This window comes from Heptranchias perlo, chromosome 25 (assembly GCF_035084215.1).
Source record: "Heptranchias perlo isolate sHepPer1 chromosome 25, sHepPer1.hap1, whole genome shotgun sequence".
In the NCBI taxonomy this organism is placed as follows: Eukaryota; Metazoa; Chordata; class Chondrichthyes; order Hexanchiformes; family Hexanchidae; genus Heptranchias; species Heptranchias perlo.
In genome coordinates, this window is record NC_090349.1 from 34,909,123 (window position 1) to 34,929,632 (window position 20,510).

At 41.5% G+C, this 20,510-nt stretch overlaps 1 protein-coding gene across 2 annotated transcripts in view; it reads left to right on the forward strand.

The window, feature by feature from the left end:
* The window catches only part of naa25 (N-alpha-acetyltransferase 25, NatB auxiliary subunit), an 86,442-nt gene extending 67,235 nt beyond the window's left edge, over positions 1 to 19,207 (forward strand). For both annotated transcript variants that reach the window (XM_068005968.1, XM_068005969.1), the window contains exon 24: positions 10,497 to 19,207. In XM_068005968.1, coding sequence (XP_067862069.1) covers positions 10,497 to 10,619 — 123 coding nt within the window. In that variant the 3' untranslated portion in view covers positions 10,620 to 19,207. The remainder of the gene's footprint in view (positions 1 to 10,496) is intronic.
* Positions 19,208 to 20,510: the final 1,303 nt, after the last annotated feature.

Consider the following 20,510-nt stretch of genomic DNA (forward strand, 5'->3'; position numbering starts at 1 on the left):
CTGCCCTGGTAGAGGTTGTGGGTTTGGGAAGTGCAGTCGAAGAAGCCTTGGCGAGTTACTGCAGTGCATCCTGTGGATACTACAGCCATGGTGTACTGGTGGTGGAGGGAGTGAATGTTTTTTAAGGTAGTGGCTGGGGTGCCAATCAAGCGGGCTGCTTTGTCCTGGATGGTGTCGAGCTTCTTGAGTGTTGTTGGAGCTGCATTCTTCCAGGCAAGTGGAGAGTATTCCATCACACTCCTGACTTGTGCCTTGTAGAAAGTGGAAAGGCTTTGAGGAGTCAGGAGGTGAGTCACTCGCCACAGAATACCCAGCCTCTGATCTGCTCTTGTAGCCACAGTATTTATGTGGCTGGTCCAGTTAAGTTTCTGGTCAATGGTGACCCCCAGGATGTTGATGGTGGGGGATTCGGCAGTGGTAATGCTGTTGAAAGTCATAGGGAGGTAGTTAGACACTCTCTTGTTGGAGATGGTCATTGCCTGGCACTTGTCTGGCGCGAATGTTACTTGCCACTTATCAGCCCAAGCCTGCATGTTGTCCAGGTTTTGCTGCATGTGGGCACAGACTGCTTCATTATCTGAGGGGTTGCGAATGGAACTGAACACTGTGCAATCATCAGCAAACATCTCCACTTCTGACCTTATGAAAGTCAATGATGAAGCAGTTGAAGATGGGTGGGCCTAGGACACTGCCATGAGGAACTCCTGCAGCGATGCCCTGGGGCTGAGATGATTGGCCTCCAACAACCATTGCCATCTTTCTTTGTGCTCGGTGTGACTCCAGCCACTGGAGAGTATTGTAAGTGGTTCCCTCTCCTCAGGTACTGTCCTCCTCCCTTTGAAAACCACAATTATGACCCTCCTCAAAAATAAAATACCCTCAACTCCTCTGTCCTTGGAAACCACTGCCCCATCTTTAATTTCCCTTTGTTCTCCAAAGTCCTTGAATGTATTGTCGCCTCCCAAATCCATGCCCCATCTTTCCCGTAACTCCACGTTTGCATCTTTCTAATCGGATTTCTGACCCTACCGTGGCACTGAAACGGCTCTAATCAAAGGCACAAATGACATCCTCTATGACTGTGACCATAGTGCATTATCCCATATGTCACAAAAAAGATGAATCTGGCCTCAAAAACTTCGCAGCACTAATAGAAGGCCTTAGAGCACCAAATGGCCTAAGGGAGCAGGTGAAAATGTATACTGCTGCTGCTATGTGTGTATGTCCCCTCAAGGTTGAACTCTGCCAGCATTCCCTGCCCGGGCTCACACATCTAGAATAGCTAATTAAGTAGTGTATTAGAGAACATCTGTGGAGCCATACCCAGCACAAGCCAACACCTTAAAACCAGGAGAGTAAGGGAGGAGAGAAGAAAGGCAGTATGGATGTTGCGATCATTAATCCTCCTACATACACATTATCGTGCATTGGTAGCTGAGACATTAGGGCAACGATGACCATTATAAATAAAATTGAATCTTTTTTAGTTTTGGAACCATTTCATGGCTGTAATCTAATCTTGGAGTTCGTATGATTGTTTAAAAACTTCTTGCACTTTGTGATCTGAACCATTCCCAATTAAGCTTGCTGTCTTGTAATCATTCTCAGATTTACGAGGAGCAGTTACCCAAAAATAAATCTCAGCAAGCATTCAGCTAAAATATACAGCTGATTTATTCAAAAGATAGTCTTCTTCCCCCTACACTTGCAAAACCCAAAAACAAGCTTAGAGTTCAAGCCACACACTGCATTTCAGAATGGTAAAGAGTTGTGAGACATTATTAGCAGGTGTCTTGATATGGTTCTGAAAGCGAACAGTGTGGACAATTGCTTTGGCTCAATGCGTGCTGTCTCTTTGAGATGTTTGTGTTGGGTGACTTAGTGTATTGGTGAACTCCATACTGTGTCACACAGTGGTAACGTATGGCTTGTATTCACCCTTCTCCTTTGCTGTAGCTGTGCAGAGGTGCCAAGTGGAAGCCAGGCATTTTGCCAAATGGTGGAGGCAGACTTGGCTCTGGAGTTTCTCACAGTGACCTAGCGGTTTTGCCAAAGTGAAATTAATAATAAGAGGCCTGAAAGTAGGTCTCATGTTGGTCCTTTTATCTGTGTATGATGCATAGCAAGAGGAATGGGGAAAGTAAATTTTTTTTGCTCTTCTAGGTGGAACACTTTCTTTTTCTGATGCCCAGTGTCAAATACTATATTAGATGTAGCATGACCAGCTCCTTTCACTGCCCCAGTGATGTGTTTTTACCCCAATTTCAGAAAAACATCGCCCTCTACGTGCATCACATTTTCCATTTTTCCCACCTTTTCTAAATGAGATTGCTAATTTATTGCCAATTAGCGATTGCTTATTTAGGGATAGACTTGTGCCCACTAGGAACTTGATTGAGACTGCCAAAATTCATTTCAGATAGGAAGGATCTTGCAAACAAGAGACTTTTTCGGACTGGAGGGAAATGTACAGTGGTGTTCCCCGGGGGTCAGTGCTGGGACCACTGCTTTTCTTGATACATATTAATGACTTGGACTTGGGTGTACAGGGCATAATTTCAAAATTTGCAGATGACACAAAATTGGGAAGGGTAATAAACAGTGAGAAGGATAGTGATATACTTCGAGGATATAGACAGGCAGGTGGCATGGGCGGACATGTTGCAGATGAAATTTAACGCAGAGAAATGCGAAGTGATGCATTTTGGTAGGAAGAACGAGGAGAGGCAATATAAACTAAAGGGCACAACTCTAAAAGGGGTACAGGAACAGAGAGATTTGGGGGTATATGCACAAATCGTAGAAGGTGGCAGGGCAGGTTGAGAAAGTGGTTAAAAAAGCATACGGGATCCTGGGCTTTATAAATAGAAGCATAGAGTACAAAAGTATGGAAGTCATGATGAACCTTTATAAGAACATAAGAAATAGGAGCAGGAGTAGGCCAATCAGCCCTTTGAGCCTGCTCCGCCATTTAATAAGATCATGGCTGATCTGATCCTAACCTCAAATCTAAATTCATGTCCAATTTCCTGCCCGCTCCCCAAAAAACTTTGGAGTATTGCGTCCAGTTCTAGGCAACGCACTTCAGGAAAGATGTGAAGGCCTTAGAAAGGGTGTAGAAGAGATTTACTAGAATGATTCCAGGGATGAGGGACTTTAGTTAAGTGGATAGACTGGAGAAGCGGGGTTGTTTTCCTTGGAACAGAGACGGTTGCAAAGAGATTTCATAGAGGTATTCAAAATCATGTAGGGTCTAGACAGAGTCGATAGAGAGAAATTGTTCCCATTGGTGGAAGGGTCAAGAACCAGAGGACATAGATTTAAGGTGATTGGCAAAAGAACCAAAGGTGAGATGAGGAAAAACTTTTTTACACAGCGAGTGGCTAGGATCTGGAATGCACTGCTTGAGGGGGTGGTGGAGGCAGATTCAATCATGGCCTTCAAAAGGGAACTGGATAAGTACTTTTTTTTTTACTCGTTCACGGGATGTGGGCGTCGCTGGCGAGGCTGGCATTTATTGCCCATCCCTAATTGCCCTCAAGAAGGTGGTGGTGAGCCTCCTTCTTGAACCGCTGCAGTCCGTGTGATGACGGTTCTCCCACAGTGCTGTTAGGAAGGGAGTTCCAGGATTTTGACCCAGCGACAATGAAGGAACGGCGATATATTTCCAAGTCGGGATGGTGTGTGACTTGGAGGGGAACGTGCAGGTGGTGTTGTTCCCATGTGCCTGCTGCTCTTGTCCTTCTAGGTGGTAGAGGAAAAAAATTGCAGGGCTACGGGGAAAGGGTGGGGGAGTGGGACTAGCTGGATTGCTCTTGCATAGAGCCGGCCCGGACTCGATGGGCTGAATAGCCTCCTTCCGTGCTGTAACCTTTCAATGATTATCACATCACTCTGGGCTGGATTTGAACTCAGGATCTAAAAGTGAAAGGACAGTGACCAGCTCACTGTACCGCTTGGACTCATGTTTTCTACAGTTTCTGACAGGACTGATACTGCTGATATTTTTCCATTATTTGGTTTTACAGGATGTTTGTGTAAAAGTACAACTGTACTCACAGCAGCAGGTGCTTCATAAAAGCTGGGTATGATCTTTACTTTAAACTTTCTGATAAGCAGGTCATTGGGGACTTGAAGCAGCGCTCCACTTTTGAGTCTTGTGACCATTTTATGACTGCTGGAACAGAAACTGTAAATTAACAGTACAACAAAGAAAGTAATTCTACTTAAATGGATTAGTTATTTATCTCACTGTTGTTACAAAATAACAGCTTCACCTCTATGATATAATCGTATTCTTTTCCTCCTCCCACCTGCAATCTATGAAAGCATGTTTGCAGTGGAAAGACTCCCTGAATTAGGGAGGGGGAAATCTGGGAGCGCAAAACATCAAGAAATATTCCTGCCGCAATGACTAGCGGTCAGTTATAGAGTGTCACTAGAAAAGGCATACAGATAATACATGCTGCAGGATATGGACACGTGCTGCAGGATATGAATAGGTGAAGGTGAAGTACTAATTGTAGTAGCCCATCTGAGTCAAACATTTAGTTAGAATTCCATTTACCTTCCACTAGTGAATCTCTTCCATTCAGCTATATTACACCACAGACACACAGAAGTGCAACTGTAGGTGCTACATAAAAGCTGGGTATGACCTTTACTTCATAGTGACTTTCTGGTAAGCAGGTCACTGGGGACTTGGAGCAGAGCTCCACTTTTGAGTCTTGTGATCATTTTATGACTGTGCTGGAACAGAAACAGCAAAGTAACAGTACAACAAAGAAAGTAATTCTACTTGCATGGATTAGTTGCTTATCTCACAGTTGCTACAATATAATAGCGTCACCTCCATGATGCAATGAAAGGATGGAAGGAAAGAAATTATGAAAAGCCAATGTAATTCTCAAAATTAAAATTTTATTTCATAAACTCCTTAATTGCCTAAATAACTCACTGTACTTCAGAAAGTAATTCATTGTATGTGAACGGCTTTGAAAGATTTGATAAGGCACTCCAAAAATGCCCTTCCTCTCCCATTCAATTTTTTCTCTCTCTCTAAATGTTGGAGGTGGGATCTAACCTGTAATCAAATTTTTAATACATTTTTCACAACTAGTTGTGTAACATCCCTTGTATTGTTTCCATCCCACCAAACCATAGCTGCATGTTGCCTGTATGGCTTCTGAGGTTTCATATTTGCCTGAAAACTACCTTCTGTAGATATGAGTTGAAGACAATTAGTTGTTATTTAGGTAATTACGGAGTTTATGAAATAAAAATTGAATTTTAAGAAGAGAATTAAATTTCCTTTTCATAGTTTCTTTCCCCTCCCACCTTTTCCCTCCTATCTTTCATTGCATCATAGAGGTGAAACTATTATTTTTAACATCTATGAGACAAGTAACTGATCCATTTAAGTAGAATTACTTTCTTTGTTAGACTATCACTTTGAAGTTTCTGTTCCACACAGTCATAAAACAAACACAAGACTCAAAAATGGAACTCTGCTCCAAGTCTCCTGTAATCTGTTTATCAAGAAAGTTTAAAGTAAAGGTCATACCCAGCTTTTATGTAGCACCCACAGTTGCACATTTGTGTGTCTGTGATGTAATATAGCTGAATGGGAGAGGTTCACTAGTGGAAAGTAAATGGAATTCTAACTAGATGTTTGACTCAGATGGGTACTGCAGTTAGTACTTCATCTTCTTCACCCTTTCATATCCTGCAGCACGTGTTCATATAGAATCATAGAAAGGTTATAGCACGGAAGGATGCCATTCGGCCCATCGAGTCCGTGCCAGCTCTATGCAAGACAAATTGAGCTAGTCCCATACCACCGCCCTATCCCCGTAGCCCTGCAAATTTTTTCCTTTCAAGTACTTATCCAGTTCCCTTTTGAAGGCCATGATTGAATCTACCTCCACCACCCCCTCGGACAGTGCATTCCAGATCCTAACAACTCGTTGTGTAAAAAAAAGTTTTTCCTCATCTCACCTTTGGTTCTTTTGCCAATCACCTTAAATCTATGTCCTCTGGTCCTTGATCCTCCTGCCAATGGGAACAGTTTCTCTCTCTCTACTCTGTCTATACCCTTCATGATTTTGAATACCTCTATCAATCTCCTCGCAACCATCTCTGCTCCAAGGAGAACAACCCCAGCTTCTCCAGTCTATCCATGTAACTAAAGTCCCTCATCCCTGGAATCATTCTAGTAAATCCATTCTGCACCCTCTCTGAGACAGTCACATCTTTCCTGAACTGCGGTGCCCAGAAATAGGCACAGCACTCCAGTTGTGGCCGAATCGGTGTTTTACAAAGGTTCATCATGAATTCCATACTTTTGTACTCTGTGCCTCTATTTCTAAAGCCCAGGATCCTGTATGCTTTTTTAACCACTTTCTCAACCTGCCCTGCCACCTTCAATGTTCACCACTACTCTCTGTTTCCTGTCCCTTAGCCAATTCTGTATCCATGTTGCTATTGCCCCCTTTATTCCATGGGTCGCAGTCGTGATGATAAGCCTGCCGTGTGGCACTTGATCAAACGCCTTTTGAAAGTCCATATACACCATTTTGACTGCATTGCTCTCATCTACCCTCTCTGTTACCTCATCAAAAAACTCTATCAGGTTAGTTAAACACGATTTGCCTTTAACAAATCCGTGCTGGCTTTCCCTAATCAATCCACCCTCGTCCAAATGACTGTTAATTCTGTCCGGGATTATCGTTTCTAAAAGTTTCCCCACCACTGAGGTTAAACTGACTGGCCTGTAGTTGCTGGGTTTATCCTTACACCCTTTTTTGAACAAGGGTGTAACATTTGCAATTCTCCAGTCCTCTGGCAGCACCCCCATAGCTAAGGATGTTTGGAAGATTATGGCCAGTATCTCTGCAATTTCCACCCCTACTTCCCTCAGCAACCTAGGATGCATCCCATCCAGACCGGGTGACTTATCTACTTTAAGTACAGCTATCCTTTCAAGTACCTCTTCTTTATCAATTTTTAGCCCTTTCAGTATCTCAACTATATCTTCCTTTACTGCAGCATGTGTCATCTGTATGCATTTTCCAGTGACCCTCTTGAAATTGTGGCAGCAACATTTCTGGATGATTTGCGCTCCAAATTTTCCACTCCCTGTTTCAGGGAAAGAGTCTTTCCACTGCAAACGTTCCTGTGACTAAATGAAGCCTTTTTGTCTTGAGATGTACTATGCCATTGGCTTTTTTATTCTGTTGGCAACAGCAATTTGTACTTATATAGCACCTTTAATGTACAAACACCCTAAGGCACTTTGCAGAGTAATAGTAAGAGGAACAGAGCACCAAGCAAGAGGAGAGAGTTTTGGAGGGATTTAGGGTCGGAGCTTCAGAGGGCAGGGCAGCTAGATCTCTGCTGCCAGTGGTGGGTCGAGAGGAGGATGTAATGCATAGGATGCCCGAGTTAGCAGATCAAAGGATGCTGGAGGGAAGCGTCTGGAGGAGATTGCAGAGATAGGGTGGAGTGAGGCCATGAAGACCAGGATGAGGATTCAAAGTTGAGTGCACTGGGGGGCAAGATCCAGTGTAGATCTGTTAGGATGGTTGGACGGAGGAGTGAGGCTTGGTGTGGGATAGAAACGACCAAGTTGGAGTTTACAGAAGGTGGATGAAGGAATACCATCTAGGAAAGCTTTGGAATGAACCAGCCTAGAAAGCATGGATAAGGGTTTCAATGGCAGAGGGGATGGGCTGCGCAATATTGCAAAAGTTACAAATAAGTTGTTTTAATCATCAAGAGTATGTGAAGTTTGAAGCTCAACTCACAGTCAAACTTAATGCCATTGTTTTATTTGGTCTTGTTCAGCCTGAACGAGTGGTAAGGGACTGGAGTTTGTGGCAGGCGCCAAGAACAAAGGTTCTAGTGTTTGGCTGAAGGAAGTTGTGTCTCATCCATGATTTGATGTTGAACAAGTAGTCTTACAGTACTGAGGTGTCATGTGGTTGTGTGAAGTAGCAGAGAGTGAGAACTGGGTGTCGTTAGCATACATATTGAAGCTGACTGCACACATTATGATGTCACCTCAGCATCGTATAGATGAGGAAAGGACGGAGGCCAAAAATAGATGCTTGGAACTGAGGCTTTGGGGTGACAATGCAGGGAAAGGAAGAGAAGCCATTGTTGGAGATGCACTGGTTGAGTCTAGATCGATAGGAATGAAACCACGTAAGGTCAGATTGTCAACGGTGGCAGTTGCTACAGAGAGGTTGAGGAGCACAAAGTGGGATAATGCATTGAAATGAGACTGAAATCCTCGGTTCTGGTAGCTGAGTAAGGCAGATATTGTGTGTTTGAGAGATATGGAGGTTGCTGAGCTTAAAAAAAAATGTTTTTCATATTTTCAGTGGTGCAGATAATTATCTTCCAGATCAGAACTAGTTCTGCGATCTACAGCGAGACCAGTTTGTCCAGTAAAATGAAAAACAGCAGCTGTGACCTTTAAAAATTCCTGGTACTTCCTGTTTGAGGGATTATCAGTTGTCTAATGTGTAACCAGTGACTGTCCTCTTGGGAGTAAGCAGGGTCTTTCTGGATCAAGGTGGCTCAAGGGCTACACCTGGCAATGTGGCAGACTTGGCATTCTTATTTCTAAGCCAGGCAGGTCTGCAGTTCTCCAGTGCGCTGTTGATGATTGACCACACAGACTGGCTTATTCTGGACCTGAAGGGGTAGTTGTGTTCACTGGGGGACTAGGATTGTTCCCATTCAGCTCCAGATTACCCTGCAAGCCTTTGCTTTTAAAAGTAGGTTGGTTCTAACTGGATAAGCTGTGTGTTGGTAAGCTGCACAGTTTTAACCAGTTGCACGCCATTAATATTTGGGGGCCTTGATGGTTACAAGCCTGTGGATGAATTCTCTGAAGTTAGTGTTAATTGTCCCTACGGGGAGTGTGCATTCCATAACTGGCAAACTAAAACTGCTTAGTGTAATTCTCAGCAGTTTAGTTTGAAGTCTTAAGCATGGTGATGGGTGTCAGCCACTCAAATAACCAAAATGAAAAGAGAAAACCTAGAATACTATTTTGGATGTTGTCTATCCAAACTTGGTTGTGCCTGGAGAGAGCATTTTGTATAATGCTTAGGGTAGTTACATCTGTCACTGGTGGGAGTGGTTTGAGCTGATGGGTTAAGAAGAATGTACAGCATTAAACCACATAAATCCCCCCCCCCCCCACCCATATCATATTGTTATGTCTAGTGACAACACTGTTAACTGTATTTGGTGAGTGACACCAGCTGTATTTAGAGGCACGTTCCTTTTCAGTAACTGATACAGATGGTTCTAAGGAAACTGCACTCAAACCTACTTAAGTTATAATTTTTTTAAAAACTTGTATTTAAAGCTTTCAAGGAGAATAAAATGATGCTTGGGTGTGGGTGTCACTTTTCCCAGAGAAGGCAGAGTATTAACAGGACAGCCAACTATACTTTGTTTTCAAATTCAGTTTATTCTGTGTAACAGTTTCCACAAATGGTGAACAATATTCAATGAGAAGGGAAGTGGAATGAGACAAAGAATAGTTTCTAATTTCATGACGCATGACATTGTCCTAAAGGAGAAGGTAGCTGTAAATGACTTGGTTGTGCCTGCGCCAGTACAAGGAGGCATTGGATTCTGAAAGATTGCCTTGGCTGAAGTCACTGAAATGTCTCCACACCTGCTCAAGCACCGTGTGCAGTGCTTGTTGGACTCTACTACAAAACCCTTTATAGTTATTTTTTTAAAGCTGCTCGTGTCCCAGGTATTTTTTCCCCAACCTTTGTGACTGCATTGTAGTTATTAAAATTACTTCCCTCTCAGAGTTACTTTTCCCTTTAAAGATAGGGGGTGGGTGAATATTGCTTTGTGCATAATAGAGATTGCACCTTACATCCATCTGAATGGGACACATGGCACCTTCGACAACGTAGCATTCCCCCAGTACTACACTGAAGTGATTATGTGCTCAAGTCCTGGAATGGGGCTTGAACCCACAACCTTCTGACTCGGGTGAGTACTGCAACTGAGTCAAGCTGGCACTTAAATTAGTATTCTCATTGAGAGAGGCACAGGATAGTTGGTAATGAAAAATATCACTAGTGCAATAGGGGATAGATGCTCTCCTGAGGTTGAGACTGAAGACCACTACTGAGGTCAGAGCAGAGCGAGATTTATTCTTCTAACGGTGCTATAACCGACCGGGAGTAATTAACACTGACACTAAGTGCCCGAAGTGAAATGTTGCATTCCCCAACAATTGCATCCCTCACCTTGAGGACAAAAAGTCACAAAAGAAAAAAGACTTTTTTCATCTATGTTGCAGTATTTACCTAGTTTGAAAAGTATGCAGTTTGTGGGGTTGTGCTTATTTTGTGCTTTGGAGTCACACTTGTAAGTAAACCGTTGATTATTCTTCATAACGTCATGATTAATGCAGGCAGCTGAAGAAATAAAACTTTTTTTGTTGCTGGTTTCAGGGTGAGCAGAAGTTTTCCCGGACGGTGCGAGGAAAGATACAAAGCAGCTACCAGCGTTCCCTTCAGGAGATTGGAGAGCTACTGAGAAAGAGACTGGACACAGTTAAAAGCCTGAAAATCTAGCTATTTGAGGAGAAGGGGGGGGTGGGAGGAGAACAAACCAGTGAATGACTGCTCGGCCTTGCCGTATCACCCCTATTACTATTACCATGTGTTCCTAGGACCCCATCAGATACATCAGCTGATCCAGAACATTTACCAGACAGCATGAAGGACTTTGCAACAAAAAGAGTTTAAAATAAAAGGTTTTTAGAACAAAAAAGGTTAATAAATTATGTACATAAATCCAGAGTCAGAGGCCTTCTCTCAGACTTGGCAGCAATATTTTTAGAATCGGTTGGGTGTTTCTCTTGTGTAGTTCAGTGCATGATGCACCCAGCACCATCGCTACTAGATGCTGTAAAGTCAAATGAAAAGTTAGACTGTGTTCGATAGCAAATATAGTACCTGTGTAGGTACTGAGATTTTGACTGCAGCTTATACAACACATATGGGTGTACAGACTGTATATGATAAGTATATGTTCCATCATAATTTATTCAACATTTCAATTTTAGTGTTTTTTTTTAATTTGTATAAAAATTGTGTTGTATAAGCAGAACTCTCTTTCAGGAACTGTGAAACACAGAGTATATTCTTTTTGTTTGTGGATCTGACTCCTCGAATCCATTCCCTTGTTTCACAATTCTCTTTTTGACCCTGTTTTTATCAGGTTAACTTTGGAGGGTTTTTTGTTGCTTTTAAGGTGCTTTCCTTTCAAATTTTGTTCTGATGAACAGTGTGTCTGACCTACTCATCCACACCTCATTACTGATGGGCTTGTTTCCATGCTCATTGCAGAATACAGCTGGTAGCTGTGAGCAGGCCGGGGGAGAAAGAAATCTCCAGACAGTCTGGTCCAAACCAGGAAACATCGACGTTGTCTGTCACATTTCTCAGTGTGTTCACTGCCTCTTTGTCAAACAAGGAATAGTGCGTTAGCATCTAACGCACAGGAGCGTCCTCTCCATTTGTCTTCACAGCTGCTGAAGACAGGACTGAGGAAAGAGGTATTAAAAGAAATGTAATTATGAGAGTATACTTGGACAGGAGAACCTGAATTTCATGAGGCACATTCAAATCCTAAACAACAGAAGGTTGACATTTATGTTGCACTGATCCCTTAGTATTATGAGTATCTTGTTAACACCACGTACGCTGCTGAATGCTTATAGTAGTAGCATAGTATGGTCCAGCACAGAAGGACGCCATTCGCCCCATCATGCCTGTGCCGGCTCTTTGAAAGAGCTATCCAATTAATCCCACTCCTGCTCTTTCCCCATAACCCTGTAAATTTTTTCCCTTCAAGTATTTATCCAATTTCCATTTGAAAGTTACTATTGACTCTGTTTCCACCACCCTTTCAGGCACTGCATTCCAGATCATAACAGCTCGCTGCGTAAAAATATGTTTCCTCATGTTGCCTCTGGTTCTTTCGTCAATCACTTTAAATCTCTGTCCTCTGGTTACCAATCCTTCTGCCACTGGAAACGGTTTTTCCTTATTCACTCTATCAAAACCGTTTATGATTTTGAACACCTCTATCACATCTCCTCTTAACGTTCTCTGCTCTAAGGAGAACAACCCCAGCTTCTCCAGTCTCTCCACATAACTGAAGTCCCTCATCCCTGGTCCCATTCTAGTAAATCTCTCCTGCACCCTCTCTAAACCCTTGACATCCTTCCTAAAGGCTGGTGCCCAGAATTGAACACAGTACTCCAGCTGAAGCCTAACCAGTGTTTTATAAAGGTTTAGCATAACTTCCTTGCTTTTGTACTCTATGCTTCTATTAATAAAGCGAAGGATCCCATTTTTTTTTTAACAACCTTCTCAACTTCTGCCACCTTCAAAGATTTGTACATACACCCCCAGCTCTCTCTATTCCTGCACTTCCTTTAAAATTGTACCATTTAGTTTATATTGCCTCTTCTCATTCTTCCTACCAAAATGTATCACTTCACACTTCTCTGCATTAAATTTCATCTGCCATGTGTCTGCCCATTTCACCAGTCTGCCTGTGTCCTCCTGAAGTCTGTTACTATTCTCCACATTGTTTAGTACATTTCCGAGTTTTGTGGCATCTGCAAACTTTGGAATTATACCCTGCGTACTCAAGTCGAGATTATTAATATATATCAAAAAGAGCAGTGCTCCTAATACCAACCCCTGGGGAACACCACTGTATACTCCTCTCCAGTCTGAAAAACAACCGTTCACCACTACTTTCTGCTTTCTGTCCCTTAGCCAATTTTGTATCCACGCTGCCACTGTCCTTTTAATCCCATTGGCTTTAATTTCGCTAACAAGTCTATTATGTGGTACTTTATCAAATGCCTTTTGAAAGTCCATATACACAACATCAACTGCATTACCCTCATCAACCCTCTCCGTTACTTCATCAAAGAACTCAATCAAGTTAGTGAAACACTATTTCCCTTTAATAAATCCATGCTGACTTTATTAGCCCATACTTTCCAAGTGCCAATTTATTTTGTCCTGGATTATTGTCTCTAAAAGTTTCCCCACCACCAACATTAGGCTGACTGGCCAGTAATTGCCGGTTTTATCCCTCTCCCCTTTTTTTGAACAGGGGTGTAACATTTGCAATCCTCCAGTCCTCTGGCTCCACTCCCGTATCTATGGAGGATTAGAAGATTGTGGCCAGAGCCTCCGTAATTTCCACCCTTACTTCCCTCAGCAACCAAGGATGCTTCCCATCTGGACCGGGTGACTTTTCTACTTTGAATACTGCCAACCTTTTAAGTACCTCTTTATTTTTATCTTATCCAATATCACTACTACATCCTCCTTTACTGCTACATTGGCAGCATCCTCTTCTATAGTGAAGACCGAAGTGAAGTAGAATCATAGAAAGGTTACAACACGGAAGGAGGCCATTCGGCCCATCGAGTCCATGCCATTCATTTATATTCATTTATTACCTCATCCTTTTGTTGCAGCAACATTAATGTGGCAAGAGACTTTCAGTAATATAATCCAGAACCAGATTCACACAAAATTATGTCACCAGCTTCCCCCAGTGGTTGAGTTGTTGAACCATATTGACCAAAATTTGCTTATTGATCTGTGCTCATCTGAGTGGCATTGTGACTGCTACAATTGGCCTTAGTACTCCAAGCTAGGAAGGAGAAAAATATCAACCCATTCCTCATCAGTAGCCGGTGGTCCCTGTTAAGAAAATGTAAATGGGTGTTGAGTGAGACTGGAGTTGAACATACCTTTGATGCACTCTCACGAATGAATAACCTGCCGACAGTCACAATCCAGGCTTGCGTGGAGAATGCCCTTTTGGACGAGCTACTAAAGACTGGTCCTCATAGACTGTATCCCAACATCAACTGGCAGTTTTAGAAAGGGATGGGGAACTGGAGAAGGAGGGGGAAAATTGAGTGCCCCATAAGACTTGTAGATCAGTAAGGGTCATGTGTGTCAGCACCATTTTAAATTTGTAGGTTTTAAAAATACCTTTTTTGGAAAAAAAACACAGGGGAGATTAAATGGCACACTGGGTTGGCACCTTTGAGACCTGGGTGTGGATTCAGCCCATACTAAGATCACTTTTTCATCTCTGCTGCTTGAGGGGGGTCCTTTACAAGAAGAGCTTGGATTTTGTTTCAACTAAATTCATGCAAGGCATGGAGCCACTGCATAATATTTATAGCCTGTCTCTCTTAGGCCATAATGGCATGGAATGGAAGTGTCAGTGGTGTATTATGGGTTCTCATCTGAAGTTGGGGAGAAAAATCATTATTGAGACAGTGTCTAGGGAGCTTTACTGGCCAATCAACCTATGTTATATCTGACCTAGGCATGCTTGACACTGACACTGGATGCCAAAAAAAGGGAACTTGCAGTCACCCTGACCAAACAAATACAAATTAAGTACAGTGTTGATGAAGTGGTATAAATGCAATAATCAACTTGGTTGCAGTTTTTTAAAATTTAGATATTTTCTTGGCCCATAGAAGTAAAACTCTCAATCTTTGCATTAACAAATTCTACAGCTTCTCACGGCACCACATATTTATGCATAGTAATGAAGTACAATTACATTTTATGGTACAGTTGACTGCAAATGATGGAAGTGATAAACCCCTGGTTTGCTTATAACTTGAGCCAATGTGTAGTGCACAAGACAAGCTGTATGTTCCTTTGAACTTGATCTGATCCTTGCATAAACAGAGTGTCACCACTGGCCATAGTTTCTGTTTATAATACTGGGTCAACTGGGTGAGTCGGAATGTTCATGACCATACTTGTTGCTATGGAGTTGGAGTACTGCTGGCAGTACGGTGATGTGCTTTTCATTCTATTGTTAACATACTCCCTGGCCCAGGATGTGTTGTATTATAAGGTATTTAAATCTAAATCACTTTTTAAATCTAAAATATGAGATTTCAAACCTTTTGGAAGTTTCATTTTAAAATGATGAATTAGATCTGTGAAAACAAAATTGATGCTGTAACTCCATGAACTTCCTATTTCTTACAGGTGGAACTCAACTCATCCTGTTTTTTTTTTAACCTGGGTTTGTATTTTCTCTCCTTTACACTGTTTTTAGCTCTCCCAAGTCCACCTGCACTCAGACTTCTGCAGTGATACTGTGTGACTAGCTAGGCCCAGGGAGATTTACCCTTTGTACCCCTCCCTCTGCTGTGAGTAAGTGCCTGGCTTCTCATGGCTCAGCAAAAGTTGGGAGCTGATTGTGTGGGGAATGGTGGGTGTGAATTACCAATTGAATAGTTGTTTTGCTGCTGGAACACACTAGTTCAGTGCTGCCCAGCTCTCCTGATTTCACACTTCTTTCCTTTATTGTATACCCTTAATGGTGTCCATTATTTGAGGCAAACACCTGCAAAGGCATCATATGAGCAGAATGCTATTTATGCATTGTTATTTTTTAAAAAAATATATAAGTTCCAAATCCTAACTGAATTGTCAATGATTACACAAACCTTATGTAACTAACATTGGAGGAAGCCAGCCAAGAAGATGAGAATCTTCTGATTCTAATTTCCTTAACTGGGCTGGGTAACTATACATGAGAGTAGTACAGTGATCACTGAGTCCTGTGCCTATTCTAAACTCCCTCTTGAACTAACAAACCTATAATATTACATAACTGCTTAGAGAAACTGCCCAAATTAAAACATTCTGCCCTTTCACCCATTACCACTTTATGGAGGTAACTAAGTTAGATGATTAAACTCTTAACCCCTTCCCCATACATTGATTTTCTTCCATTTGTGCCAATTGAGGGAGCAGCCAAAATTACGTTGTTCACAGAACTTTATTAATACTGCTCTTTGGATGGATGTTTGGAGCTTTGCAAAAGCGGCATGGATCAACTTGCCTTTATATCGTGCACCATTTACACCTGAGCTGAGGTGGGAAGCTCTAGGTCTGAGGGAGTTGCGGGAGTTCCTGAGCAACTGAGCATATGCACCTTTTACAGCTAGTACAGTAAAAAATTTCTAACCTGTTCAGCTGGCCCTGCTCGGCCTGCTGCCAACTCAAATGGCACAGTTGGGAAAGGATTAATTGAGAAACACTCCCTAATTCTGCCAATTTCATGTTTGTGTAAGGAGACTTCATGCTCAGGCTGATGTGGCTGCCGACTATCCTATTTAAATGTTAATCAATCTACACATTTCCACTGTTTTCATTACAAGTGGAAAATAAAGCCTGATGGTTTCCTTCCAAATTTTCTTCTAGCCTTTTCCCACCTCTTCTACCACCGCCAAAGGCTCTGACTTATCTGCAACTTGACTTTCCAGTTCAATTACACTATTTGAGGCACATATAAAAAAGCTATACCTGTAATCTTGTGTTTTGTTTATGACATGCACAAAATCAAGCTCATATGCTGCTGAAATGGAATAACATGGAGAAATGTGGACTTTTTTTTATAAATAGTATTTTAATTAGTATCTAGATTTTGTAAATTCATTTGTGAAGTGGGAACCATCAGAATTCTGGGTTTGGCAAGTTATGTGTTTATTATATTTGAAGTTGTTTTCTCCTGGAAGGAAGGAGAAATGGGATTCCCCTATGTATTAATACCTTAGTTTATGCTGCTTTTCTATACCCTGCCCTTGGCCAATCTTTGCTGGTAGAATTTGTCTTGTTAAATTTTTGTTTTATTTTAATAGGAGATGTTGAGTAGGCATTTAACACCACTAGCTCCAGTTTTGCTTCCATACATTTTCTAATAGTGAAAATTCTACTTTCACAGCACTACCCAAGACAATTTTGTTTTTCATAGTGTATATACTATTTGTTAATGTGGAAAAGATGGCAGATAACTTTAAATGTTCTCCTAATCCCTGTCACGATTCTTTAATGTCCAAGTATTTGCCTGTTGCCTCATCCTATCACTTTTGTAGTGGCCATGACATGACTTTTTTGTTGCTTTTGTAAAGAAATGCATCTTCTGAGGTGGGGGAGGGGAGAAATATTGTGAAAGATTTCACCTGAAACGTTAACCTGTGTTTTCCTTTCAAATGCTAATCAATCTACGCATTTCCACTGTTTTCATTACATGTGGAAAGTAAAGCCTGATGGTTTCCTTCTTAATTTTCTTCCTGCCTTTTCCCACCCCTTCCACCACCACCAAAGGCTCTGACTTATACTAGGATACAGTTCCTAAGTGTCAGCATTAGCCTTCCAGTATGCATGCAACATGTGAGTCTGAGTATCAGCTGCCTATTTTAATAGTGGCGCCATCACAGCCACAACTGATCCTTTCTTAACCTGACATCAGTACATGGACTTTCCAGCAGGAGTCAATGCGTAGGACTTGGATTAATTTTTCCCTCATAGCCCAGGAATGCTGAGGCCCAACTGCTGCCTTTGCTGAAATCTGGTAACTGAGCACAAAAGCAGGGTGTAAGTGTGTTAACGATTGACAGCAAGATTCAACATAATTTACAGTTCACCAAGAAACGGCACTGGTTTATTGCTACACCCCCACTACCACTATTGGCTTTGCCAGCACATTGGTTAAGTGATAGGAGTTAAAATAGTTTGTTAACTTCATTGCTCTGGACTCTCATCTTCATTGACTCTTGTCTGTTGGTTTTTCCCTTTCACTTTTTGTGAGGAGTTTTGTATTTCCTCCCCCGCACCTTTTTCAGATCTCCATGTTGCTCCCTATCCAAGGGAGCCCATGAGGAAGTGCCCATGTGGCGCTCATCCCAATAGCATGTCTGAGGTTGGAAACTCTTAGTACAGGAATTACGGTGCGAGTCCAGGTCTTGTGGGAGCACTCACAGGCCTCGGTTTGCCTCAATACATTAATTAATTATATTTGGTATCTCTGGCTGCTTAAACTGATGAATGCTAGGATTTAAAAGAGGCTCCAGCGAGCTGGGTGGACTGGCTCACCACAGTGTGCCATATTTTACCAGAAATAACATTGTAAAAATTTTTAAAAATCAAAGGGCAGCCTCATGTTTATCCATGCACTTTACATCAGGGATCGCTAGATAATTAGGATCACTGGCTTATTTCCTCCCAGCAAAGGCCAATTGTAGAGTCCCACCGTATCAGCTGAGACTAGCTAATTCAGCACACACCCGGAATTGAACCCGAGACCTTAATTTACGATCTGTACAACACTGGCAGTGCATCTATCAACAGCCATACACAGCCCCTGAAAAAAAAATTAAGGGATTGAAGATTTCTAATATGGGACCTCATTCTATCAAAATGGAAGAGAATTTGAATCAGTAGCAAGACATAACAAATGGTAATGTAAACATGATGTGGTCCTTTTGAAATGACAGAAACTGGGTGTCGAAACAAGGAAGGGGCCACACTGACAGCTTCTGATGGCGGGGATCATACAGTATTATTTTTGCTTGAAACAGCTTGCTGATTGAATTGACAGTGTGTGATTACTGACTGGAGGGGGCTATTTCTTTTGAGGATGGTCAAACTGTATCATAGTTTATTGTAATAAAACCAGGGAGCAGCATCTTCACCCCACCCCAGAAAGACAATCATAAACCACATTAATAGTTGTTACCATAGCTTAATGTAAAATCGTGTTAATTCTTAATGGAAATAGAAGCCAATAAGTTTATCCTGGGTGAGTCGTAAACCTAGGTGGAGTTAGGCGTGTTGAGCCCTCTTACCTTTTTATTCTACATAAGCGATTGTGCGACAGGCATTTACTTTCAGGATACAACATTCCAACCAACATCTCCAATGGAAAATGTGATGCAATCATCAGTGTTTGCAGAATCTCACTTTTTTTGTTCCTGCAGTATTTTTCAAATAGGTATTGTAGAGTTGATTCTCTTGCTCTGCATTCACTGTAGACTCCCTCCCAATGTTTTCCCTTGGATACACATTCTTTTGTTTTGTCTGACGCTCATTTGTAAATTGTGTTCTCTTTGAGCGACCCCATATTTAATGAATCCAGCCAGTTCAAACTGATTTTTTTTGTTATGGCTGTGACGTGTCCTTAAAACTTTTTTGTATGTCAAACAGCAGAATTGGACACATGTGAATTCAGCAGCTTTATATATGGGTGTATATTTAAATCTAAAGATCACTAAAGCAATAAAATTCAGCTAATAATTAAACTATCTGTTTCCTGTGCAGTGTGTTCTCTGTTACAGCCATCCTGTCTGTTATCTGTCTCTATATCACGAGGGTTTGCAATAGTACTACAATGACTGACCATCCTTTGTGTGACATGATAGGAAATTCATTGTAGTGATCCTAAGTATTGTGCACGTAAATTGGGACTCACTTTTGACCTTGCCTAGTTGTGTGTGTCTAACCCTAGTGATCCTGTTTAGCTATGTACATGGCACTCGCTCTAGTGATCCTGTTTTGTGCATGAGACTTTAGTGATTCTTTTTAATGACAAAGAGCTACATAATACAAATAAAAGAAATAAGAAATAACAACATATATGTGATGATGTGGAGATGCCGGTGATGGACTGGGGTTGACAATTGTAAACAATTTTACAACACCAAGTTATAGTCCAGCAATTTTATTTTAAATTCACAAGCTTTCGGAGGCTTCCTCCTTCCTCAGGCTTCCTCCTTTTCACATCGTTCATCTGACGAAGGAGGAAGCCTCCGAAAGCTTGTGAATTTAAAATAAAATTGCTGGACTATAACTTGGTGTTGTAAAATTGTTTACAACATATATGTGGTTATAAAAGGGTTAACAGTCTCAAAGTAGACAAAGTACCTGGTCCACACAGCTTGCACCCAAAAGTCTTAAAGGAGATGAAGATTGAAATTAGTGAAGCTTTCGCTGATATTTTTGTAAGTTTACTAAATTTAGGAGAGATTCATGAGGATGATTGGAAAGTGACTAACGTAATTTCATAATTTAAAAAGTCAAACAACTGGAAGCTACAGATCAGAAAACGTAAGTCATATGAAGGAAGATTGTTTGAAGTAATTCTGAGATTGGGTGAGCACTTGGTTGAGTAATTTGTTAAAGGTCAATCCGATTCAGGAAATGGAGGCCGTTTAAAATCTGGTATTTTTCAAAGCTATTGCTGACCATGTGAATGGGGGACATGCAGCTCATATATATATATCTTTGAATTTTCAGAAAGCTTTCGGTAGGATTCCATATAAGTGATTAATGGTTAATGTAAGGAGTCACAGAATAGGAGGTAAAATATGGAGATGGGTTCATAAATGGCTCAAAAGTAAAAAAAAAGTGTAACCAGAAATGGGAACTTTTCAGACTAGTAAAAGATTGAGCAGGGTACCCTAACAATTGGTCTTGGGATCCTTGCTTATTTTAATATACATTAATGGATCTCCCACAGCTTTGTTCATGGTGAGTCAGAGAATTACACTGTTTTATAATGACTAATATTATTGTACCCAATGCATTACATTTATTTACATAGAT